The following is a 27025-nucleotide window of genomic DNA, read 5'->3' as shown; positions in this document are numbered from 1 at the left end:
TTCAAGTCCGGGCTCTGGCTGGGCCACTCAAGGACATTCACAGACTTGTCACGAAGCCACTCCTGCGTTGTCTTGGCTGTGCGCTTAGGGTTGTTGTCCTGCTGGAAGGTGAACCTCCGCCCCAGTCTGAGGTCCAGAACGCTCTGGAGCAGGTTTTCATCTAGGGTCTCTCTGTACTTTGCTCCGTTCATCTTTCCCTCGATCCTGACTAGTCTCCCAGTTCCTGCCGCTGAAAAACATCCCCACAGCATGATGCTGCCACCACCATTCTTCACTGTAGGTATGGTATTGGCCAGGTGATGAGCGGTGCCTGGTTTCCTCCAGACGTGACGCTTGGCATTCAGGCCAAAAAGTTCAATCTTGGTTTCATCAGACAAGGGAATCTTGTTTCTCATGGTCTGAGAGTCCTTTAGGTGCCTTTTGGCAAACTCCAAGTGGGCAGCCATGTGCCTTTTACTGAGGAGTGGCTTCCGTCTGGCTACTCTACCATAAAGGCCTGATTGGTGGAGTGCTGCAGATATAGTTATCCTTCTGGAAGGTTCTCCCATCTTCACAGAGGAACTCTGGAGCTCTGTCAGAGTGACCATCGGGTTCTTGGTCACCTCCCTGACCAAGGCCCTTCTCCCCCTATTGCTCAGTTTGGCCGGGCGGCCAGCTCTATGAAGAGTCCTGGTGGTTCCAAAGTTCTTCCATTTAAGAGGTCACTGTGCACTTTGGGACCTGCAATGCTGCAGAAATTGTTTTATACTTTCCCAGATCTGTGTTTCAACACAATCCTGTCTCGGAGGTCTACGGCCAATTCCTTCGTCTTCACGGCTTGGTTTTTGCTCTGACATGCACTGTGGGACCTTTTTGTGCCTTTCCAAATCACGTCCAATCAATTTAATTTACCACTGGTGGACTCCAATCAAGTTGTAGAAACATCTCAAGGATAATCAATGGAAACAGGATGAACCTAAGCTCAATTTTGAGTGTCATAGCAAAGGGTCTGAATACTTATGTAAATGTGATATTTCAATTATTTATTTTTAATTACTTTGCAAAAATTTCTAAACACCTGTTTTCGTTTCTTCATTCTAGGATATTGTGTGTAGATTGATGATAATAAAAATGAATTTAGTCCATTTTAAAATAAGGCTGTAAAGTAACAAAATGTGGAAAAAGTGAAGGGGTCTGAATACTTTCTGAATGCACTGTAAATGGATGGGATCCATTTTCAGCAGCAACTCTTGCCCACTGGGAGGATGAGATTGAGGAAGAATCTGATGGAGGTCTCCTGTGGCTGTAGTTAGCATGATTGATGTTTCTCCTTTCTTGTCCTTGCCGCGATTGTCACACCTGAGGTTCCTGGGCATGTCCTCTTCCCAGTCATAAATATTGAGGCTGAATTTGTGACCAAATTTTCTTTTTAAATTTAGAACTTCAGCGATATTATCTTCCGAGAGGCCTTGCTGTTTTTCAATGTCATATGCTGTCCTTGATTGTCATTCAGTCAGATGACATCAAGTTAGGGTTGGATAATTTGCTGCTGACAGTCACGGACAAGGTCAAGGACAGTCACTATTGTTCTTCAAAATGCTCCTTCCAGCATGCGCTGACTGTTCCTAAGTTTACCTCCATTCTTGGTTCTCAGTGGAGTGGACCCTTTGGTGTTTAAGCCATAAATGGCTTTGACTGCACTGAAGAATTTGCATATGCCATGGTTATCAGTGAGTTGCTAGATATCCTTTGATCTCCACCCATCCATACACTGTAGCATATGAAGGAATGGGAAAAACAAGGTCCTGTACGAACCTGCCCCACTGTAATATAACCCTCTGATAATAAAATCTCATGATGGCTCTTGAAAGCTTTTGAGTACTTTCTGCATTTTGAGAACCATTTCTGCAATGAAATTCATTCTGGCTTTCAGTGCACCGGGCCATCTGAGGAAAAAGTGTTTGAAAACCAAGACCTTCAATCTGGTACAAAGCTTGCCAATGAAGCTCTTGTATGCTTCTGAGACATGAACAAATAGACATGAAGCTATAGGCACCAAAGCTTTTGAGAGAGAAGTGTAATACTGATTCTGCAAGAAACTCAATTTCCTTTAACAGGATAAGTAAACCAACCTTGGCATCCTCTCCCAGCCTAATATCCTCATGCCACACCTATAATTGCACTCAATGAGCTCTGATGGAGACTCCATGCTTTTTCGTGTGCCTGACATCAGACCCTGCAACACACACATGCTATTTTAAGTTCTGTCACAGCATGAACTTATTGGGTTGAAGAGGAAACTGTTCAAGAATATTCACAAAGGCCAATTCCTGCTCCACAACCACTCAATGGAGATGCAGTATTCAGGGAAACTATTTTGTCAGGAGCATAGTGTAAATGCAGGACACCGCTTACCAAAGAACTCTCTCGCTGCCTATAAGTCAATTATCCCTGGCCCACCTGTGATTGAGTTTGTATCCCACATTGACCTCATTAGTCATCTTAGAACCACAACTGAATTAAAAGTAAGTCATTGTCAATTCTGATGGTCTGCCTATAAAGAAAGTCAAGGCAAAAAGTATTTGATGTACATTTGAAGAGCCATGATCTGCACTTAGTCCTTGGGCATGATGAATGTAAGATTACGTTAGATGGCTTTCTTGACTGGAAAGGATGTGATTCCAGTGTACATCCGTAAAATCTGTGGATTCCTACAACAGGTTGTTGTTTTTTGGCAATTGGAAGCAGGCAAAGCTCATTTGTCAGTGTAGTCTGAAGATTTACATTGTTTTCCAATATTTTGGGGCATTTATGAATCGCATTCCACCAAATCAGAAGTTGTTAGGCATCTAATATGTATATGTGGCTGGGCAGGTTAGATAAAAACCCATCAGTGGCCAACTTTATAGCAATATTCAGTATAAAGCAGAATAGCAACAGCCATTTAATTCAGTTTGTGTCCGGATTGGTGTTGACCACTCCGTAGCTGTCAATTCTAACTCAATTTTTCTGCCCGTGTAGTTCAGTACTTTTAAATGTTGTGAATGGTTTAGTTTGTGGTCTAGTCCAGTTATATCACATGTAAGATTTTTGTTTGCCCCACGATAACCCAAAAGGCACTGTGGTAATACTGCTGTGGACTGACCTACAAGCTGTGTGCCCTTCAAACAAAGAAATAAAGCAGTGTGTTCTATTAGTGAATGTGCTTCCCCATGCTCCTTAGAAAACTCTCCAGGAAAATGTAACTATACCCTAATCTAGTTTTGCTGCACCCATTGGACTATATATAATGAATAAAAATTAATGTACTTTTATTAATTTAACTTGAATGTAAATATCTAATGTTTAAATAATATACATTGGCAAGGAATTATAAATAGTCCTATTGCGCTTGAAAATGAAGCAGTCTGACAGGATGGGATTTAGGTTCTCACTATTTTCCTATACTCTATGTTCACACTTTTTTTCATTTTCCTGCTTTAATGATTATTAATTTGTTTTTCATTTTATTCAGGATTTGTGGCTTTGGTCATTCGATCAGTGCATTTGGAGTTGCAGTAGAGAGCTGATTTGTGGGATATCTCCACATCATTTGAGCATGATATTTCAGTAGATGATGTCTAAGAGATAGTGTGGGAGGTTTGTCCTAATGCCAGCAGAATTTAATTGGTTCTCTAATTCTAGTAATAGCAACTAAATATTAGACAATAGGTGCAGGAGGAGGCCATTCAGCCCTTCGAGCCAGCACCGCCATTCAATGTGATCATGGCTGATCATTCTCAATCAGTACCCCGTTCCTGCCTTCTCCCCATACCCCCTGACTCCGCTATCCTTAAGAGCTCTATCTAGCTCTCTCTTGAATGCATTCAGAGAATTGGCCTCCACTGCCTTCTGAGGCAGAGAATTCCACAGATTCACACTCTGACTGAAAAAGTTTTTCCTCATCTCAGTTCTAAATGGCCTACCCCTTATTCTTAAACTGTGGCCCCTTGTTCTGGACTCCCCCAACATTGGGAACATGTTTCCTGCCTTGAACGTGTTCTAGTTAGCTTGTTGAAGATGCTGTTACCTGGTGTGAATATTGAAATGACTGCTGGCTTGTTAAAGTTAATATAGAATAACATAGAAACAAGGCTCAATAATTCTCTAGAAAGGGGCATTGTGGGAACAGGTTTTGTGGAATTCCACTTCTTATTGGCGAGTAGTAGTTTGAGGATCAGGTTAAACCGTCAGGACTAGGTAATGATCCAGGTGAAGGAAGATGATATGAAATGTATCTGTGTTTAAAACTGTGCTGTTTCTCAGGAAAGGGGAAGAACCACCTCAGGATAAGGACCAGATCCTTCTGGAAAAAGAAGCTGAGGTAGGTTTTGCAACCAGGTAGAAAACTGAGTTTCCTCTTTGTATAAAACATCTTTTTCTCTTTGTGTTGATCATGTTAACAGTTCTAACGAATCACACAATGATGTCATCAAGGAAGCTGAGTAGCATTGGAACATTTTAAAGTCACTGGTTCACTTTAAAAATAAATCCTGATCAAGCTTGTGCACATTAATGTTATGGTGTCTCTAATCAATTGGCAGTGATTCCAGTTTATATGAATAGACCAGATCATATTAGATTGGACCTGCTGTCCAGAATTGCTGGTTGCAGCGCCTAACTCTGGGTGCATACGCAGAGCCCTCATCACAATTCCTGGGCAGCCACCCACCAATCCAAGGGTAAAGTCTAGAACTGAGCTAGAGGGGACAAATTGCAACGTTGCTTTCAAAGTGCCCCAAAAGGCTTTCTCCATCAACAACATTGGGGGAAAGTTTGTGAAAACTGAAGGTATTTTAAGTTTATAAATATCTATCATTTAGATAATTGGAATAGATATGAAAGTAAATTTAAAGATTTAATTTAAAACACAAACTCTTGTTAAAAACGTTAAACGAAAGAAAAGTAATTAAGAGCCTATAAATCACTCCCTAACCCTCGGGAATAGAATTCCAAAAACCTGAAGATGCTGGAAATCGGGGAAAAAAAACCAGAAAATGTTGCAATCTCTCTGCAGTTCAAGCAGCATCCGTGGAATGGGAAAGTTAACGTTTTAAGTTTGAGACACTTTGTCAGAAGGAATTAAAATCCCTATTGAAATCATTAGGATCCGGAGCCAGCCCCTAGTCTGGCTACCTGTTCATGATAAGTCCAAATCTCTGCATGAAGTGTAGAAGTCCTGGACTAATGGCTGAGCAGTGATGTTTCCCTTCAGAAATAATAGCAAGAAAGCAAGAACCAGCCTGACATGACTTTGTCAACACCATAGTGTTCGATTACTATCATCTCACTGACACATGGATATTATATGGAAAATGTGCATTTTGGAAACTTCAGTTTTCACTGAAGTGACAACATGTTTTCTTCTCTCTCTAAGTTACGTCGCATGCAACAGATGATTGCCCAGATGCAAGCTCAAATGCAAATGCAAATGCAGAAACCAGGTGGAGATGGAGACCCCAGTCAGCACGTCTAAACTGGAGAGTGAGTAAGCAAAGCTTTGAGTTGATGTGGAAGATTGACTGTGGTGAAGTACATGCCGTAAATGTGTGTTGCCAATGAATGGTGCGGTAATCTGGAGAAGAAATTACAACTCTCAATGAAGCTTGGCTAAGGACGAGAGTAAAAAGCACCAATAGTTCTGAACTTGTGGTTGTATGGATGGGATGGTAATCCTTGGAGGAAAATATCTGCAGACGTGGGGTAACATTGTAAATCATTAAAAATTAAGGAGATGTGTGGATTGAATAGCAATTTTTAAGGAAATGATGGAGAGTTGGATATTTTTTGGTAATCCCTTAAAGCCACATGTAATTTGGAGTCTTATTTCCATACCAACTGTCAGTTGTTTTGGAAAAGGTGGAGTCAGGATTCTCGCTTTAGAAAATATTTCTGTATTGCGAGCCTTGAGTTGGTGATGCTGGTGGTGGAGAGTAATGGGGCAAGTCATAGAAACATAGAAAATAGGTGCAGGAGTAGGCCATTAGGCCCTTTGAGTCAGCACCGCCATTCAATATGATCATGGGTGATCATCCAGAATCAGTACCCTGTTCCTGCTTTTTCCCTATATTCCTCGATTCCGTTAGCCCTAAGAGCTATATCCAACTCGCTTGACAGTCACAACAGATGGCAATGATAAAAATAAATAATAGGCGAAGAATAAAAGTGTTGCCATTGATCTAAGCCACTAATTCGGTTCTAAACTGCTGGACTAGAGAGGATATAAGACAAAGGCTCAGAGGCCTCCAGAATGTTAGCATCAATGGGTTTTGAAAATTGGTGGAGAATTTCTGGGGTGGATTAAAGGAAAAGTACCACTAGAGGGAGATTAGTGCCTTCTGTTGCTAAATTTAAGCAGGGACCACTAATTGGACCAATCATCTCCCAAGTCTGCAAGGGCTTGGTGGAGAACATGGAGATTGCATTTTTCTTTCCTGGCTGAACACACGGAACCCAGGGTAACACCTTCAGCCATTCAGAAAATGTTCACACAATTATGATTTTTTTAAATTCTGTGTCATGAAGGGCTGTGGAGGCTCGATCACTGATCTAATTCAAATCATTAGTCAGTAGATCTCTGGACTATAAGGGAATGGAGATATACGGAAGAGGCCAGGAGAATGGAGATGAGGTAGAAGATCAGCCATAAACAGGTGGTTGATACCTTTTCCTAAGTGTGTTGAGTTTGGGAGAAATAGGCTGACAATAGAATACATATGGGTAATCTTGAAATTATGAATGTGTACCATTTAAAAAGAATGCACTTTTATCATGTTACAGGCAAATATTGAAGAATTCCACAGCCCTGAAGCAGTGGTGAAGGAGGATTTGGTATGGAGAATGTGGTCTTGGCAGCCTGTGTTGGCAGCTGATTTTTAATACTTAGTTCACATTGCAGTGTTGTAATCTTATTCCTGCAATTTATTTGAAGTTACTTTCACATTTTATTATATATTGCAATAATTTTGCATTGTTCACATTTCTTAATAATTTTCTACCAATGTATCTTTTATAAAGTTATAGCTTTCGACAACTTGGTACAAGTATTTGCAACACTGGTTAAGGGTGTAAAAGCCACTATTATTGGGAAAGGTTTGATTATAAAGAAACTAACCAATTCTGTTAAGTACCAGCTACCTTAATAAATTTGGAGGACTTGGTCCAAGATTTGATTTCAAATGAAGGTACAAAGGTAGATGCTAGTTGTGTCAAAATTGGTTGAAATCTTCACTGTTTATGCCTAATTTGTGTCACAAAAGATAGCATTGAGCCTTTTAGATTGGGGAGGTAGAGCATTGTACTGGGATTCTGCTGGCTTAATATTTTCTAACCACACTGCAAGACACAATATGTTTTAAAGTTGGTAGTCCTGATTTTATTTTGCAAAGTCCTCTCTCATCGACTCAAAACAGGGAACCATTAGTTTGTCTAAGAGTATAGTATTAGGATGGTTGATGTGCTACAATTATGTGGAGAGTAAGGGAGATGCTGCATCTCTGCAATTTGCGTTCAGAAACTACAGTGTAAGTGTAGCCTTAAAATATTATAAATGGATATTTGGAAAACTTCAAACATCCATATGTTGGTAATACTTTAGATTTCAAGAACTGAAGAAAGTCTGTTTAGTTCTATAATCCATGGGGAATAATGATTTTTTCCCTCTAGCACGTTGCTTTTAAATTAATTCATTCCATCGATATAATGGTTTTAGAGTGTAGCTTTTGTTTCAAAGTGGTTCCGATGTGTACACTTTGTTCTATATTGAGCAACAGTACTCTCAAAGCAAACAACAATGTCCTGAAGAAACTCAATAGGTCAGGCAAAATCTGTGGAGGGAATGAACAGGTGATGTTTCGGGTCAGAACCCTTCCCAACCCAAAACATTGTCTGCCCATTCCCAGCCTGGATGCTGCCTGTCCAGTTGAGTTCCTCGCTCTTCATTTTTTTCTTACTTAAGATTCCACCATTTGCTGTTTCTTACCTCCAGCATTGTCATAGTATTGTCAGTGCAGTCACTATTTAATACCCTTCTCATTCTTTGTGGGAACAATGCACTTCTGATCGAGTTGTGCAGCAGAGCTTCAAACATTTCATCTTCGACCCTATTTTAGTAAGTCCATGATATATTTAAAAACCATGACCTAAATTGTTTTTATGATGTGGAGTCTTTTAAAAGTTCAAGTACACTTATTGGGCATTGCCATCATTTCCCACTATAGAACGACTCTTGTTAATGAGTTAATGTGTTGCCAGCACCCAAAGCAGTTGTGGGATGATCGGCATTGTCACATTAAAAGATGATATTGGTTAATATCGAAACCTCATTTCGGTGGTCTTTACTTTTCAATGAGAAATTGTTACTACTTTTAAATAAATTTGCTAGCATTTAAAAATTAGATGAGGCGCGTTTGTTCAATTATAATTCTGTGATCAGTGACAAGAGTCTGCCTGCAGGTGCTCAATAGCTGTTAGTTTGTTAATTTGTGGACTGGGTATATTTGAATGTGTTCAAAAATCTGTTGTCTAGAAATCTGAAGCTTCAAATAAATTGCTGCCTGTCTGAGTGACTGCAGTGTTTAGCAGATGAAGGGATTTATTTTTTGAAGCCTGTTTCAGTATTGCTGCCTGCATGCCAGGACATGCATGAGTTTACTAAATGGCTGTGCCAATTGGAATTTGCAGGAAATTTGTTTTAATCACTAAGAAGTGCCACCTGAATTCTTTTCATTGATGTACATAAGGGATTGGGGAGATGGTGGAGGGTTTTCAGCTTTGTTGAATGGCAGGTAATGTAAGGGTTAAATCCATATTTCCATGAATCTGCATACTTTAAGTTGCCAACTTCCAGCTTGTTGAAATTTGCATTACAAAAATAATATTTGGCATTTAATGCCCATACATGGGAAGAAAATTTCAGGCTGTTTCTATTCTGTGCATAATCCTATAAATTTAGGATATTTTGGGTGCCTGTTTAGGTTACTTATCAGTTGTTATGACGGTTTCTTGACTACCTTTTTAAAGCGTTGATTTCCAGATCACTCACCTTAATGAAAAATTATTTATTTTTTTCTTTTAATCCAACAATTAAAATATATTCAGTAAGGCGTATATCCCTACGAGAAATAAATTCTATACCCTTTGAGTGCATGATCAGATCTCTAAAAAATGACTATAATCAAATCAAGAAGATATAAACTGCAACATTCTTTAAAAAGTAGTCTTTTAACTCCACATACTTAAAGATGTGGTTCCAAATGTGTAGTCTAAACGGTTTATTAAAATTTACTTTTACACTAATGTCATCCTTTTTGTTTAACCAACAATGTACATAGCTGTTTGAAAACTGAAGTGTATTGTTAATGGAATTAAAACAAAATGCTAGAAACATTCAGTACCTCAGGCAGCACTATGAGAACAGTCAACAGGTCACAGATCTGAAATGCTATCGGTGTAGGTCCTGGACTGAATGTGTAAATGGACTTATTGCAAAAAAGAGGTATTGTGAGCCAGACATTCTGAGTGAAATTGTTCAGATTAGTAGTTTGATTCATATGATTCTCGTGCCAATCCCTGATGTAGTGCATTAACTGTGAATTTAATAAGATGCTCCCCGTTATAGTATACAAATCATATTAATGAGCAGAGGAAAGTGCAATTTGCCACAGCTAATGACTCTCCCCTCTTCTGAGACTGGCATGGAATTGTGAACTAATATACTAATGAGATCTAGAAACACAGGTATTTTGTATTTTGTTATTTTTGTATTTGAAAAGTATTAACTTGGTGAAGAGGTGGCATTAGTCACATTTCAACATGTCATTCTGATATCACTCTCCAAATAGCAACCAGTTTATACACTCTTCCCAATTAACAGATTGGCATGTTTTATATTGAAGCTTTTAATGTGTTCTTGTGTGGCCTTAAAGTCGACCTCTTTTAGGTGCCAATAATTGATATTAAATTTGTGCAACAGGATAAGCACAAATACTTATCAAATACTTATCACCTGGCTCTTATTATACTATTATTTTTGCCTTTAATTAAAAAAATTCCTTGCTATATACTTGTGTACAGACAACGTTACACAGGAGAGGGGTTCAGGTTCCCAAAAAACGGTTCATGTTGCGATTTTTCCATAACTCAAAGCTGTCTCATACACGCATGCGTCAAGAAATGAGAGTTGAAAAAAGTTTTTTAAATTCTATAAAACAAATTCTATTCTGTATCTCAATTTTTTGGGTGGGGATGTGTCAATTCTGTAAGCTGCTCCCTGAATGGCTGTAACACTGGAGTCGTCTGCATTTGCTAAATATTAGTTAGATAGTAAATACGTTTGGGGAATGGTCAGGGAACAATGTTTCTATGGTAATGAAAGCTATTTCCATTTAGTGTGAAGGCAATAAAGAGTTTGAGGGATGCATTTTCTGACAACTTTTTTTGTACTTTACATGTTGATGTATTTGTGATTCATTTGCAAAGCTTTTATACTGCCAAAATATTGATGAGACTGTTACTTCCGTTTTTAAAATGTTAGATTTCAACTATTTTAGAACTGTTAACCATTTCAGTATTACCCAGTTACCATGTTTGAATTCTGGAATGTTCAGTGATCCAAGATTCTCTTGACTGTACTCTGACCTGTGGATCACCAAATCTATTGTTGTAATGGAAGATGAAGCAGCAATAATAAAACATAACCTTGCTTAACTGCTCAGTAGTAATAATTTTATTTCATGTACGTCCTTCTGCGAAGTGCTACAATAAACACTGTACACCAAGCATTTTTTTTTTCTTGTATGTTACATATTGTGGGTGAAATAATTATGACACATTAACATTCCCCTGGTGACTTGGAGAAAAGATCCAAGTTTATTTACATCCAATCTGTTCAAGTTTTAGATTGTGCACTCAATAAATGTCGATTCCCTTCTGCAGAGAGAACTTTGTAGCACCACATAGATTAACTCTTGCCCACCTGTCACCAGAACATCTCTTTGCCAGTTGTCAAATCAATTTCCTTGGATAGAAATTCATGTTCCCTTGTATTCCATTATTTGATGGTTCCCAGGAACCAGATCAGAGTTTGTTGATGAATTTAGTATGCTTGCTGTTCATGCAAGTTTTCCAATTTCTATGGATTTGACATAAGTTGCTGTTCACCTCAATGTTTTCATATCCCCACTCTATGGTGAGTTTGAAGCATTAGTTAAAACTTAAACGGATAATAGAATGTCGGTAAACATCTTAACATGTTGATTTCATGGGGGGGGGGGGGGGAGCCTCATATTTCAGAGCATTTGCAATTTCGATATGAAGTTCTGTTTTCTTGGTTGTGACTGTACCACTGACTTCTGGCTCCACAATAATATACATTCTTCAAACATGGCATAAATATATTTGGTGACATCCAGGTGAGCTAACTTGCTGTGAATTGATTGAGATTACTACCATGCTGTTGTATTTCACAGCCAGAAACAATTTTTTTTTAATTGGTTAACTGCTAAGCATGCTACTTCAATATACATGCGTAACATTCAGAATTAATTCACACAGTATATACCATGATCCTAATCCATGTGCTAAATGCATGCTTATTAAGCTATAAAGGTATCTCAAGTGGCAAATAGTCCTGTGTTTTCTGACTTCATATTTGCATTTCACAGAAAAAGTTAATCCATTGCTCTATTGTTTTCCAATCAACACATACTTTTAAATCCTCAAAAAGATGTCTTCTTTTTTCCAACCCAATTTGCAAGTTACTATTTACAGCCAGTAACTTGAAAATTGGAATCTGAAAGTAACTAAGCCGTTAACATCACATAAACTGATAGTTAGGTTAGGCCTTATCTGGGAATTGGAGCAAGGGATGGTGATCCAGGGAGGGACTTGTAATGAGTTGTTCACAAATAGTGAATCAATGAAGAATGTAATCATTTTCATTTTTTTGCTGGGAACCTGCTGGAGGTCAGCGGCACTCTGTAATATGGGCATATTTCAACTAACTTCCTGTCCCAGCTGTTGGGAAAATCTATCCCATCTTTTTGCACATGTACAGTATTCTGAAAATATCACTGAAAAATGTATTGGTTGTAAAAATATTGAAATTGCAAGCAACCTATACCATCTGTTTCAAGTCTCCCAATAAAACTGAATTTGGAGAAATGCAAAGAAAGTTATTATAGATAAACATTGTTACACTTATTCAACATATGGTACCATGACAACTCCAGAAATCTTCATTCCAGAGTAGTTGGACCCATCAGCATAATGTAGACAAAAAAACAATTAAGTTTAAAGTGATAATATTATCCTCTGGTTGGATAGAATTCCATGTGAATTAATCACTCGGGTTGATCATTTGTTACTTTATAATGAGCCACTAGATGATGATTCTACCTTCAGTTGCACAATGGCAAGTTGTAGAAATGAAAATCAATTCTCTCCCTCTTGCACCTCTTCATCCCAGCCACATGACTCAATTAGTCCATCCTGAGGAAAGTCAACTTCCAGGTCATAAACAAATTCTGGGTCATTGGGCTTTCTCCTGTTCTTTTCAAACAATTCATCCATTATTTTTTTCTTTTTTGCCAATTCATTGTCATCAAGTTTATTGAGATCCTCCTCTGGGTTAATTGGGTTTGTCCTCACAAATGTCTCCAAACTCTCTTCAAGGCTCAGCCCATTCAGGCAGTCCTTCAGAAGCTGGTACAATTTCTGCAGTTGCTGTTGTGGCACTCCATCAAGGTACAGTTGATGTCGAGGGTTATTCTTAATCTCTTCTGCGGCTCGGCTGCAATCTATTGTGGACATTTTTTCAAAAGAAAAATGATGTTAGATGCAATATTAATTTATTCACCTTCCACCATTGGACCCCTTTTGAACTTTTTCAAGTCTTGACTCAAATGGGAGTCTAAAATTATGCATCAAGGAAAAAATTAAGAGTTATCCATAAGGCTTCAGGATAATGGAATATCAGTGTAGAGCCTATGAGATTTTGACACAATTATTCAATCAGCCCTATTGTGCGACAGCTTTTGACCCATACTCGTACCTAATGCGGCTCACTGCTGGAAGAATAGACATAAAAAGGAGGATTAACATGCTAATATACCAGGGCTTCAACAATCACTCAAAAGAGTCAACTCTTTCAAAGCTGACAATAGGCCAAACAGCTCCTTTTGTGCCATTTCATTTTAGATTTCAGAGAAATTAGCTTCCATGGATCAATTACTTTTTCCTATCAGTCTTTCTGATACAGAGCACTCCTGGGCACACATCAAGTCTTTTGACAAGGCATTTTTCACACTGATCCCTTTGCCCTAATCCCTAATGTGTTCTGCTTGCAAAGCTCTTTTACTCTGGTTACCAGAATACATTTTTACCTCAGTTTAAAAAAGAAAACTTTATTTTCTTTCAGTTATGATTCCTCCAGTACAACAAGGAAACAGAAGAGATATTATTTGTTTGCTGCAGATCATCATCATTCTTGCACCAATAAATTACATTTCATTTGGACAAATATTTTATGTTGTTAAGTTCATTCCTTATGATACCTTACATTGCCATAACTTATTTCTATAACTATCTACACAAGTGGAAAATGTGTAATTAACATTAGGTTAAATGTTTATTCTAATCACAGTATCCTCTCCAAGTTTGATTGCAAAATCTTTTTTTAAATCATCCAACAATATGTAGGATTTTTTTTCACTTATGGTGTGGGAACCTACACATACACAGGAGCACAAGAACCTGGGGTATATGTTCAGAAATCTTTCAGATTGGCAGAGCAAAGTGAAAGGCCAGTAAGAAAGCTTGTAATATACTTGGATCTGTCGGCAGGAGCAATCAATACAAAATTAATGTGTTAACAATTGGCTCAGAGTAATATGAGCCAGGTGTAAGCAAATGGGATTAACTTGGATAGGGCATCTTGATCAACATGGATGGGTTGGGCCAAAGGGAGCATTTCAAGTCAAGTTTATTTGTCACATACACATACACGATGTGCAGTGAAATGAAAGTGGCAATGCCTGCGGATTGGGCACAAAAAAAGTGCTGTATGACTATTACACACACGATACTCAACAAAAATCTTGTCTTGTCAGAACCACCTAATAATCATTTGAATTTCTCCACTCTTTCTATGATCAGCATTCACTTGGTTTGTACAGTGTTGAATGGGCCAGTTGTGATTAAACACAAGTTAAATCCTCACCTGAAAATCTGGAAAAGCTTCGAATAGGTATGAGTCTTTGTCGAGTCTTCTTAGTATTTTCATCTTCATAGATTAAAACAATGGTGGGTGGTTTAAATTTAACACCACATTTCCTTGGAATATAGGTCATCTTGTTTCAGCTGCAAGATTAAAATTGTAGTCAATTCATCAGCAAGATGTGGGAATTAATGATATGACAATCGGTGTACCTCTACATGTCTCTAGCTATCTTCAGAATCATTTTCCACATTTTAAAAGGATTGGTGATAATCCACAAAAGAAATCTTATTTGGGGGGAAAAAAATCATAAATTTAAATAATAGTGTCTTGCAAAATTTTAGAATACAGGTTTGGTTGCAGTATTGAATATGTAGATATTACACCTCAAATGACCTGCTTCAGTTTATTCAATGTGACAACATTGACACTATGGCTAAGAAAATGCATATTTTTTTAATCTGTTGTTACTTAGGAGTTGTCTATATCCATTTTCATAATTTTTTTTAACATTTTAACATAATCTCTGTTTTCTGTAAGTTCCTTGATTGATACTTGCTCCATTAGGCCAGTTCATTTTCCAGAATCAGGTCCATCAATGCCACCTTTTAAAAAATAAATCAGGCCAGAAATGTGCTGCTTCCCTCCTTTTCCTTGCTTCTTTCCTTTGAATCTTGGAATATTTATAACCCAATCCTCTCCATTTTCAGCCAGGTCTCCGTTCATGTCATGGGCAAGTGGGCTGAGGAATGTCTAATGGTGTTGAATGCAGATAAGTGCAAGGTGTTGCATTTTGGAAAGTCAAACTAGCACAGGACCTTCACAGTGAATGATAGGGCCCTGGGGAGTGTTGTAGAGATAGGGATTTAGAAGTAAAGGTACATAATTCCCCAAGAGTGGCATCACAATCGGGTGGTCACGAAAACTTTCGGTACATTGACCTTCATCAGTCAGGGTATTGAGGAGAGAAGTTGGGACATTACGCTACAGTTGTACGAGACATGCGTGAGGTCGCATTTAAGATATGTTCGGTTTTGGTCACCTTGCTACAGGAAGCATATCATTAAGCTGGAAAGAGTGCAGAGAATATTTACGAGGATGCCGCCAGGACCCAAGGGCCTGAGCTACAGGGAAACATTAGGCAGGCTTGGACGTTATTCCTTGGAGCGTAGGAGGCTGAGGGTGATCTTTTGGAACTGTATAAAATTATGAGGGGACTTGATAGGGTGAATGCACAAACTCTTTTACTCAGGGCAAGGGAATGGAGAACTAGAGGATATAGGTTTAAGGTAAGAGGAGCAATACTTAGACAATAGACAATAGGTGCAGGAGTAGGCCATTCAGCCCTTCGAGCCAGCACCGCCATTCAATGCGATCATGGCTGATCACTCTCAATCAGTACCCCGTTCCTGCCTTCTCCCCATACCCCCTCACTCCGCTATCCTTAAGAGCTCTATCCAGCTCTCTCTTGAAAGCATCCAACGAACTGGCCTCCACTGCCTTCTGAGGCAGAGAATTCCACACATTCACCACTCTCTGACTGAAAAAGTTCTTCCTAATCTCCGTTCTAAATGGCCTACCTCTTATTCTTAAACTGTGGCCCCTTGTTCTGGACTCCCCCAACATTGGGAACATGTTTCCTGCCTCTAATGTGTCCAATCCCCTAATTATCTTATATGTTCTATGTTTCAATGGGCGGCACGGTAGCGCAGCGGTAGAGTTGCTGCTTTACAGCGAATGCAGCGCCGGAGACTCAGGTTCGATCCTGACTACGGGTGCTGCACTGTAAGGAGTTTGTACGTTCTCCCCGTGACCTGCGTGGGTTTTCTCCGAGATCTTCGGTTTCCTCCCACACTCCAAAGACGTACAGGTATGTAGGTTAATTGGCTGGGCAAATGTAAAAATTGTCCCTAGTGGGTGTAGGATAGTGTTAATGTGCGGGGATCACTGGGCGGCACGGACTTGGAGGGCCGAAAAGGCCTGTTTCCGGCTGTATATATATGATATGATATGATAAGATCCCCCCTCATCCTTCTAAATTCCAGTGTTTACAAGCCTAATTGCTCCAGCCTTTCAACATACACAGTCCCGCCATTCCGGGAATTAACCTAGTGAACCTACGCTGCACGCCCTCAATAGCAAGAATATCCTTCCTCAAATTTGGAGACCAAAACTGCACACAGTACTCCAGGTGCGGTCTCACCAGGACCCGGTACAACTGTAGAAGGACCTCTTTGCTCCTATACTCAACTCCTCTTGTTATGAAGGCCAACATTCCATTGGCTTTCTTCGCTGCCTGCTGTACCTGCATGCTTCCTTTCAGTGACTGATGCACTAGGACACCCAGGTCTCGTTGAACATCCCCTCTTCCTAACTTGACACCATTCAGATAATAATCTGCCTTTCTATTCTTACTTCCAAAGTGAATAACCTCACACTTATCTACATTAAACTGCATCTGCCATGTGTCCGCCCACTCACACAACCTGTTCAAGTCACCCTGCAGCCTTATTGCATCTTCCACACAATTCACATTACCCCCCAGCTTAGTATCATCTGCAAATTTGCTAATGGTACTTTTAATCCCTTCATCTAAGTCATTAATGTATATCGTAAATAGCTGGGGTCCCAGCACCGAACCTTGCGGTACCCCACTGGTCACTGCCTGCCATTCTGAAAGGGACCCATTTATCCCCACTCTTTGCTTTCTGTCTGTCAACCAATTTTCTATCCATGTCAGTACCCTACCCCCAATACCATGTGCTCTAATTTTGCCCACTAATCTCCTATGTGGGACCTTGTCGAAGGCTTTCTGAAAGTCGAGGTACACCACATCCACTGACTCTCCCCTGTCAATTTTCCTAGTTACATCCTCAAAAAATTCCAGTAGATTTGTCAAGCATGATTTCCCCTTCGTAAATCCATGCTGACTCGGAATGATCCTGTTACTGCTATCCAAATGCTCAGCAATTTCGTCTTTTATAATTGACTCCAGCATCTTCCCCACCACTGATGTCAGACTAACTGGTCTATAATTACCCGTTTTCTCTCTCCCTCCTTTCTTAAAAAGTGGGATAACATTTGCTATCCTCCAATCCACAGGAACTGATCCTGAATCTATAGAACATTGAAAAATTATCTCCAATGCTTCCACTATTTCTAGAGCCACCTCCTTAAGTACCCTGGGATGCAGACCATCAGGCCCTGGGGATTTATCAGCCTTCAGTCCCATCAGTCTACCCAAAACCATTTCCTGCCTAATGTGGATTTCCTTCAGTTCCTCCATCACCCTAGGTTCTCCGGCCCCTAGAACATTTGGGAGATTGTGTGTATCTTCCTCAGTAAAGACAGATCCAAAGTAACAATTTAACTCGTCTGCCATTTCTTTGTTCCCCATAATAAATTCCCCTGCTTCTGTCTTCAAGGGACCTACATTTGCCTTGACTATTTTTTTCCTCTTCACGTACCTAAAAAAACTTTTGCTATCCTCCTTTATATTATTGGCTAGTTTACCCTCGTACCTCATCTTTTCTCCCCGTATTGCCTTTTTAGTTAACTTTTGTTGCTCTTTAAAAGAGTCCCAATCCTCTGTCTTCCCACTTCTCTTTGCTATGTTATACTTCCTCTCCTTAATTTTTATGCTGTCCTTGACTTCCCTTGTCAGCCACAGGTGTCTCTTACTCCCCTTAGTCTTTCCGCCTCTTTGGGATAAATTGATCCTGCAACCTCTGCATTATTCCCAGGAATACCTGCCATTGTTGTTCTACCGTCTTCCCTGCTAGGGCCCCCTTCCAGTCAATTTTGGCCAGCTCCTGCCTCATGCCTCTGTAATCCCCTTTGCTATACTGCAATACTGACACTTCCGATTTTCCCTTCTGCCTTTCCATTTGCAGAGTAAAACTTATCATGTTGTGATCACTGCCTCCTAATGGATCTTTTACCTCTAGTCCCCTTATCAGATCAGGATCATTACACAACACTAAATCCAGAATTGCCTTCTCCCTGGTAGGCTCCAGTACAAGCTGTTCTAAGAATCCATCTCGAAGGCACTCTACAAACTCTCTTTCCTGGGGTCCATTTCCAACCTGATTTTCCCAGTCTACCTGCATGTTGAAATCTCCCATAACCACCGTAGCATTACATTTGTGACACGCCAATTTTATCTCCTGATTCAACTTGCACCCTATGTCGAGGCTACTGTTTGGGGGCCTATAGATAACTCCCATTAGGGTCTTTTTACCCTTACAATTCCTCATTTCTATCCATACTGATTCAACATCTGATTCTATGTCACCCCTTGCAAGGGAATGAATATCATTCCTTACCAGCAGAGCAACCCCACCCCCTCTGCCCACCTGTCTGTCTTTTCTATACGTTGTGTACCCCTGAATATTCAGTTCCCAGCCTTGGTCCTCTTGTAGCCATGTCTCAGTGATCCCTACAACATCATACTTGCCCATGACTAACTGAGCCTCAAGCTCATCCACTTTATTTTTTATACTACGCGCATATACTACGACTTAATAGCCACTTGGAGAGGCAATTTTTTCACACAGTATAAAGAACGAGCTGCCAGAAGAGGTAGTTGAGGCAGGTACTATAACAGCTTTTAAAAGATACTTGGGACTGGTACATGGATAAGAAAAGTTACGAGGAGTTTGGGCCAAATGCAGTCAAATGGGACTAGCTTAGATGGGGCATCTTGGATGGCATAGATGAGTTGAGTTGAAGGGCCTGTTTCCGTGCTCTATGATTCCAACTGCAGCTCATCAGCCATGTTTAATTTGCTCCTTGCATTTACTTATATGCACACTCATCTTAAATGTTCTCAGTCTGTGCTTATTTACATCTCTCATGTTTTATTCCAACTTCCTTTGCCCACAGCATAAATCAATGTTTCCATAAGCAGTCGGTCCGCTCTATCATGTTTTCAATATCCCAGGAATCTGAAGTCCTCCCTCCCACATCTCTCCTACCATGCTTATCGATCCTCCCATTTCTATACCCAATGACACAGAATAAACCTGGGAATACCACCTTTGCAAGTCCAACTTCTGAATCTCCAATTTCTTAAAATCTGCTTTCAGGATCTCACCCTTTTTTCTAACAAATCTATTGATACTGATATCAACTACAGTATTTGGCTGCTCACTTTCCCTTTCTGGAATGTTCTGCAGCTGCTCAATTAACTTGGCATCAGGGAGGCTACTTAACATTCTGATTGCATGGTCTGCTCCACTGACTAAAGAATCCCTGTAGCTGTTCTTCTCGTAACCTTTCTCTTCCCTGCACAGCAGTTACTCATTAACGATGTCCTTAAGGCCAGATGCAATCTCCAGGGTAACCTCTCTTCCAATAATGTTTGAAACAAAATTTCCGGAGGAAGGGTCTCCACACGAAACGTTGACACATTTTTCTCCACAGATACTGCAGAACTGCCAGAGTTCCTCCAGCACTGCAGTCTCTGATGTCTCCAAGATTTAATAATGGGATTTCCTGATCCACATGTCCGTTCTTTATAGACCGTCTGGTCAACATCTATTTCCTCTCTTCCTGCACACTTGAGCTGCAGGAAAGTAACTTCCTGAAGTGTGCTGACCAAGAAATACTCAGCTTCAGAGATGGACGAAATCAGTTCATTCCCAGTGATGTTAAGGAATGACTGAGAGATTTGGGTAAAGCATAGTCTGCAGGTTTCCAGTGTTTTACAGCAGACTTGCACACCAGAACTAACTGTACTTCTAGCCTAGCGGTTCCAACAGTTTGAATACTGGCTTATACCTGACAATGTGGAAAATTGCCCAAGCATATATCTACAAAAAGGACAAATCTAATCCAATTATTTACCATCCAGTGAGTCTGCTCTTATTATTAGCAAAGTGCAGAAAGTGAAGTCAATAGTGCTACAAAGTGGAAAAGTCACCATTACTCTACTCACCAATCCCAGACGCAGACTCTGGTGAGTTTCTCTCATGACATTGTCCTAAGCCTAACTATTCACAGCCACATCATCATTGACCTTTACAAGTGACCTGATTGAACAACTCCAGTAGGACAGTACAACCACTAACCTTGACATTCAATGGCATTACCATCATCTAATACCCACTGTGGCATCGGGGATGAAGCTGGGTTCGGCAATGACCACACCGACACTACGATGAGTTCATGTGATATATATTTATTTACAGTGATAAGAAGGTCCAGGAACGCATTGAGGGCTCTGCGCTTCCCTTGCCGTCAGAGCACATGTGTGATGACCCTGGCGATCTCCGGCTTGTCCCAGCAGCTTGTCCTGGTCTTCGAAGGAGGAGGCGTGGTGATCTTAGGCTTTTTCATGCAGTGCACCCTTGCCTCGAGAGGAGGAGCTGGCGGTCTCAGGTTTCTTCCTGGCGGCTCAGCTTTTGGCTTGGAGAGGCAGTGCTGGTCGTCTCTGGATTATCCTGATGGCAAGTCTTTGCCTCCGTGTGAGTGTGAGCACGGTCCCTCATTGTCTGTGGTCAGGAAGAGGTTCTGGCATCTCAGGCTTGCCCCAGCCACTCAGTGTTAGCCTCAGTAGAGGCGCTGTGTGTCTAGGGTTTCTCCTTGGCAATCCAGTCTTGATCACACAGTGGCGCTGGTGGTCTCAGATTGTCGTAGTGGCTCAGTCTTCCTCCAACAGAGAAGCACAGCTAACAGGGAGGTGTCCCACTTTGTCTCTCTTCCTTCTCTCTTCCGTCTCTCTTCCGTCTCCCTTCCTTCTCTCTTCCTTCTCCTCTATGGCTAGAGTGCCTGGGTTTTCTAGGGAGTAAGCTGACAAGGTTCAAGTAGCCATCCAATATCAGTTAATTGGCCCCAGATGTTACCAATAATATCGGAAGTTGGCCTCTCCAAGTCAGTCAGCCAGTGATAGGGATCAGAGTGATATCCAAGGGAGAGGGCGCTGTCACACCCAAGAACATTCCGAGGGTCACCATTGATCAGGATTCAAGAGGACCAGTTATAAATACTGTGGCTGCAAGAGCAAGTCAGAAGATGTGTATCATTATTATATTTATTCTTATCAGTTACAATCAAATTACAATATTTCAGCAGCACAAATGTCACGACTAAAATTAATAACTTATTTTATTAATCACCATTCTTCACCATTAGGGTTGCACAGTGGCACAGCTGGTAGAGCTGCTGCCTCACAGCGGCATTGATCCGTTCGATCCTGACCTCGGGTGCTGCCTGTGTGAAATTTACACATTCTCCCCCATGACTGCGTTAGTTTCCTCCCACTCCCAAAGACATGGGATTTGTAGGTAAATTGCCCCCTGTAAAACTTGCCCTCAGTGTGTAAGGAGTGGATGAGAAAATGGGATAACATAGAACTAGTGTGAATGGATGACTGAAGGTCACGTGGACTCGTTGGGCTGAAGAACCTATTTCAGTGCTGTATTTCTAAACTAAACTAAAATCAGTCGCTGACATGGTATATTAATCTATTACATAACTTCAACTGTCTATTAATTATAATTTCTAATGAAGATCATTCTGTCCAATCACTGAACCTCCACTGTTTCATTCCTCTCCCATGTTCCCTCCCATTTTTTAAACTTTTTTCACAATTAAAAATTGGTATTACCATTGGCTGCCAACTGAATCTGTCATACAATTTTAGTCTTATTGAAGCTAAACTGGCTTACTGAGCGTTGTGGTGGAAGGACAGTATTCAGGCTGGATGTCTATGACCAATGGAGTCCGGCAGGGATCTGTTCTGGGACTGCTGCTGTTTGGGATACATATAAATAACTTGGATGTAAACATAGATAGGTTAGTTAGTAAGTTTTCAGATGACACCAAGATTGCTGGGGTTGAGAACCGTGAGAAAGACTGCCAAAGTATACAGTAGGATATTGATCAGCTACAGAAATGGGTGGAGATATGGCAGATGGAGTTTGAGCAAATGTGAGGTGTTGCATTTTGGAGTTCAAATGCGAAGGGAAAACACACAATTCATGGCAGGACCCATGACAGCTTTGATGTACAGAGAGCTCTTGGGGTTTAAGACCATAACTCCCTGAAAATGGTAACACAAGTAGAATGGTAAAGAATGCTTGCTTTCATTGGTCAAGACATTGAGTATAAAAGTCAAGAAGTCATGGTGCAACTTTAAAGGCCTTTGGTTAGGCTGCATTTGAAGTATTGTGCAGTTCTGGTCGCCCCATTAAAGGAAGTACTGGAAGTTTTGGAAAGGGTGCAGAGGAGGTTTACCAGAATGATACCTTGATTAGGAGGTACTAGTTACAAGGAGAGGTTGGACAGACTTGGATTTTCTCTGGAATGGTGGAGGTGCCAGGGAGACCTGTTAGAAGTATATAAAATTATGAGAGGCATAAGCAGTTAGAATCATTTCCCAGGATGGAAAAATCAAATCATAGAGGGCATAGTTTTAAGGTGAGAGGGGCAAAGTTTAAAGGAGATGTGCGAGGCACTTTTTTTCCCCTTTTGCGCTTGGTGGGTGCCAGGAGTGACGGTGGAGGCAGATACGATAATTACATTTATCAGACCTTTAGATAGGCATATGGATATGCAGGGAATGAAGGAGCATGGATTATGCACAGGCAGATGTGAGTTGATCTTTTCATGTTCAGCATAGACATTGTGAGCCGAAGGACTGTTCCTGTGCAGTACTGTTCTATGTTGGATCTCTTAACTCTTTTTCCACCACCCTCACAGGCCTCTGGTGCTAGACCATTTGTGCCATAAAGTGGACTTTATATTGGGGTATGTAGGTGGTCAAATGAAGGAAGTGGAGGAACTGTCAGTAAAAAAACATTTTGGAGATAGTGACCATTACTTCATATACTTAAAGAAGGAATGGACCAAAAATCAAGGCTTTAAATTGAGGTAAGGCCAATTTCATTAACATAAGGGAGGACCTGGCAAAGGTAGAATGGGAGCATCTACTTGCATGCATGTCTATATCTATATCATCTATAGTGGGAAGCAAGCAAAGTAGAAATAGTAAAGAGTTCAAAGTCTAAATGTTTCTGCAAGGGTAAAAGGGAGGGGTAGACACAAAATGCTGGAGAGAAGGAATGGGTGACGTTTCGGGTCGAGACCCTTCAGACAAGGGAGGGATAACAAGTACAGAGAACCATGGATATCAATGTGAATAAAGAGAGAAAGGGAAACAAATAACTGAAAAAAACACCAATGACAGTGACGCAGTGGTAGAATTGCTGCCTTACAGCACCAGTCTCAGTTTCAATCCTGACTACGCGTGCTGTCTATATGGAGTTTGTACGTTCTCCATGCCCATGTGGTTTTCTCCGGGTGTTCCGATTTCCTCCCACACTCCAAAGAGTTACAGGTTTGTAGGTTAATTGGCTTTGGGAAAATTGTATACTGTCCCTAGTGTGTAGTGCTAGGGTACGGGGTGATCACTGGTCGTCACGGACTTGGTGGACTAAAAGGTCTGATTCCGCGCAGTATCTCTAAAGTCTAAAGATAGAGGAGGCCTGTCACAAGTCTAAAAGTATAGAGAGACACTTAATAGGAAATCGGGAAGGCAAAGAGGAGTCACAAGAAATGACTGGAAAACAGGACCAAGGTAAATCTAAAGGCATTCTTCAAGTATGTTGAGGAAAATAAAATAAATCAGAGAAAATCCAGGGCTCATTAGGGACAACTGAGACAATCTGTTCGTGATCCTGAAGGTATAGATGGGGTCCTAAATGAATACTATTCACAAAGGAAACAGTCTATTTGTAGAACTCCGTGGAGAGGTAGGTGAAAGTCTCGTGCAGTTCACAATAAATAAAGAGGAGGTACTTGCTGTCTTGATAGGCCTGAAGGTGAATAAATAACCAGAGCGGGATGGCATTTATCCCTGGCTGCTGCGGGAAGTAAGGAAAGAAGTTGCTGAGGCTCCGGCTGAAACTTTTAAATCCTCCTAGATACAAGCGAGCTACCAGATAACTGGAGTTAGCAAACATGGTCTCCATTTTCAAGAAAGCCATCAGGGAAAAGCCTGATAACACAGACTTATTAGCCTAACATCAGTGGTAGGGAAAAGTGTGGAAAAGATTCTGAGTGGTTAAATTTTCACTTGGAAAGACAGGAACCAATCAGAGAGTCAACAGAAAAATAAATTTAAAATCTCAGGCACTTCTGTGACCTGTTTTCCTCCTGCGTATTTTTAGATAAAGTTAATAAGAGTAAGGTAACATGCCACAATGACTACCGACCAGTGGCACTTATGTCCATGGTGAACTGTTTTGAGAGGTTGCTTATGGTGCATATCAACTTCGACAAGAACATGGACCCATTATAATTTACCTACCGCCACAACATGTCAACAGAGGATACAATCTCGCAGTACTGGACCACTTGGACAATAAAAACACATTTATCAGGCTGTTCTTCATAAACTACAGCTCAGCGTTCCACCATCATCCCCTCCAAGTTGGTTACCAAGCTCACAGAACTGGGTCTCTGCCCATTCCTCTGTAACGGGACCCTCATCAACAGAACACAATCAATATGAATTGGCAGCAACACACATCTCAATAATGATCAGCAATGAAGCACCTCAAGGCTGTGTGCTCAGCCCCCTGCTCTACTTACTCTAGACCCATGACTGTAGCCAGATAAATTTCCACCTTCAAATCTGCCGACGACACCACTGTTGTTGGACAAACTATGGATAATGATGAGTCAAGAGTATAGGATAGAGATCGATCGACTGACCAAATGGTGCCAAAACAACAACCTTGCTCTCAATCTCAATGTCAGTAAAACCAAGGAACTGATTGTTGATTTTCAAAGTTGAAGGCTGAGGATCAACAAACTTGGCTTAATTTAAAAACTTTAAATTCCTGGGCATGCATATTTCTGAAGATGTGTCCTGGACCTAGAACATCGATGTAATCATAAAGAAAGCTTATCTACTTCCTTAGACGACTGAGGAGATTTGGTATGTTAACGAATACTCTCTTGAACTTCTATAGGTGTACAGTAGAGAGCAGATTGACTGGTTATATCACGGCCTGGTTCGGCACGCCCAGGAACAAAGAAGATTGCAAAATGTAGTGGACTGGGTCCATCATGGGTATTGCCCTCCCCACCATCAAAGGAATCTACAGGAATCGCTTCCTCAAAAAGGCAGCCAGCATCATTAGAGACCTACACCACAATGTCCACACTCTTATTTCACTAATGCCATTGCGAAGAAGGTATAGGAGTTTGAAAACTGTAACGTCCAGGTTCAGGAGCAGCTTTTTTCCAACAACCATCAACCTATTAAAACAATCTCCAAATAATCTCCAAACTACATAGACTTGGTCATTGTTTTTATCTTTGCACTATTATTGGTTGTTTGTTTTTTTATATCCATACAGAACTTAGTTTATTGTTGTTCATTATGGTGTATACAGTGTACTATGTTTACAAATCTGGTGTGCTGCAGCCAGTAAAAAAATATTTCCATGCAGCCTAATAACCCCAACCACCGCTTCAGATTTGGCTCAAAAACACTTTATCTGAGCTTTTGATCTTTTGAATAGACCAATATTATGCAAGATCAACATGATCAATACATTTGTTCCTTCTCAGCATTCTGAGCAAAAGAAAATTACATTTAAAATAAATCACCAGAAAAGGAGAAATTATCTTTGAGTTCTAATACAATTCAGAATTCAAGAAGCTCTTTTGTGCTTTTGCAAAAAACTTTAAACTCCAGGACAATGAAAACCACAAAGTAACAAGACAAGGATGTGTTAAATTTATGGAAACAAAGTAACGTCATCCAGAATGAGATGCAAAGATCTGAAGACCAACATCCCAGAGCAAAACACTGGAGAAAGAACAATTGGTCTCAGCCAGTAATAAGAGCTTGGAGTGAGATTTACCAAATGTTCAAAGAAACACATGCAAAATATTATTATGGAATAATGGAAAAGTTTAAAAGCATGTTTCAGAGAAAAAGGAGTATTTGATGGAATTCCAAACCCCAGGACCCAGACAGTTGACAGCATAGATCCCAATGAGAGATTAAATTAGACTTTTAAAGGGCCAGAAATGGCTCCATAGCATTAGCACAGCCTAGAAAAGATGCGGCCTTTGAGGGGTTGAATACATGAAGCCTTTTTACGGAGACTATTTTCCTACTGAAGATAGACACAAAATGTTGGAGTAACTCAGCGGGACAGGTAGCATCTCCGGAGAGAAGGAACAGGTGACGTTTCGGGTCGAGACCTTTCTTCAGATTTTACTGCTTTTGGTTACTAATTACTATTAATCATAACACGAATTATTATTCTCTTGAATATTTAATAACAGCCGATATATTGCATTTACGAACAACAAAACCAAAAGATATTAAATATACATTTTATGATTTTGTCCCAAAAGTACTCCACACATTACACACACGTCTCTCACCATGAATTGCTGATTTAGCTCTTACTGTTGTTCACCACATATCACTGCTATTGGTTGCTATAAATTGTTACCAATATTAACAAAGAACTAGCAAATTCTCTAATCGTCACTTCTTACATTAAATAATCGTTAAACAGCAGCATTCAATGCAAGGTGCAATTGGTGAAAATACAAACCTCGGGTAGACGAAACTGGGCCTCGTTTCCTTGGCAACCAGGCCTTTCTGGGATCTTTCTGAGACAAGGTGCCTGAAGAAATGAAACATTCGAAGATCGCAGTACGTCTACTTTCACAAACCATTAAGTCGGCCAAAAAAAATAATTGACATAATCATGGCTTCGCCTTCTAGAAATGAATTAGAAATTAATTGAAAATGATTTG

The 27025-nt window shown here is 40.3% G+C and overlaps 2 protein-coding genes across 4 annotated transcripts in view; one reads left to right on the top strand and one right to left on the bottom strand.

The window, feature by feature from the left end:
- septin2 (septin 2) overlaps nucleotides 1-10728 on the top strand; it is a 52780-nt gene extending 42052 nt beyond the window's left edge. For both annotated transcript variants that reach the window (XM_078410622.1, XM_078410621.1), the window contains exons 11-13: nucleotides 4285-4342; nucleotides 5396-5502; nucleotides 6799-10728. In XM_078410622.1, the coding sequence (XP_078266748.1) occupies nucleotides 4285-4342; nucleotides 5396-5494 (157 nt within the window). In that variant the 3' untranslated portion in view covers nucleotides 5495-5502; nucleotides 6799-10728. The remainder of the gene's footprint in view (nucleotides 1-4284; nucleotides 4343-5395; nucleotides 5503-6798) is intronic.
- Nucleotides 10729-11280: 552 nt separating this feature from the next.
- Nucleotides 11281-27009, bottom strand: cep19 (centrosomal protein 19). 2 transcript variants are annotated; one of them, XM_078410626.1, is made up of 4 exons: nucleotides 26821-27009; nucleotides 20305-21227; nucleotides 14237-14376; nucleotides 11281-12815 (listed from the first exon to the last, which is right to left on the bottom strand). In XM_078410626.1, the coding sequence occupies exons 3-4, from the start codon at nucleotides 14364-14366 to the stop codon at nucleotides 12451-12453; spliced, it is 495 nt and encodes a 164-aa protein (XP_078266752.1). In that variant the 5' UTR covers nucleotides 14367-14376; nucleotides 20305-21227; nucleotides 26821-27009; the 3' UTR covers nucleotides 11281-12450. The 2 variants fall into 2 exon arrangements, with proteins under 2 accessions (XP_078266752.1, XP_078266755.1); XM_078410629.1 differs by lacking the exon at nucleotides 26821-27009 and adding an exon at nucleotides 26645-26809.
- Between the last annotated feature and the right edge of the window lie 16 nt (nucleotides 27010-27025).

Source organism: Rhinoraja longicauda, chromosome 13 (assembly GCF_053455715.1).
Source record: "Rhinoraja longicauda isolate Sanriku21f chromosome 13, sRhiLon1.1, whole genome shotgun sequence".
In the NCBI taxonomy this organism is placed as follows: domain Eukaryota; kingdom Metazoa; phylum Chordata; class Chondrichthyes; order Rajiformes; family Arhynchobatidae; genus Rhinoraja; species Rhinoraja longicauda.
Note: the sequence above shows the minus strand (reverse complement) of the source record. Positions and strands in the feature narration are given on the sequence as shown.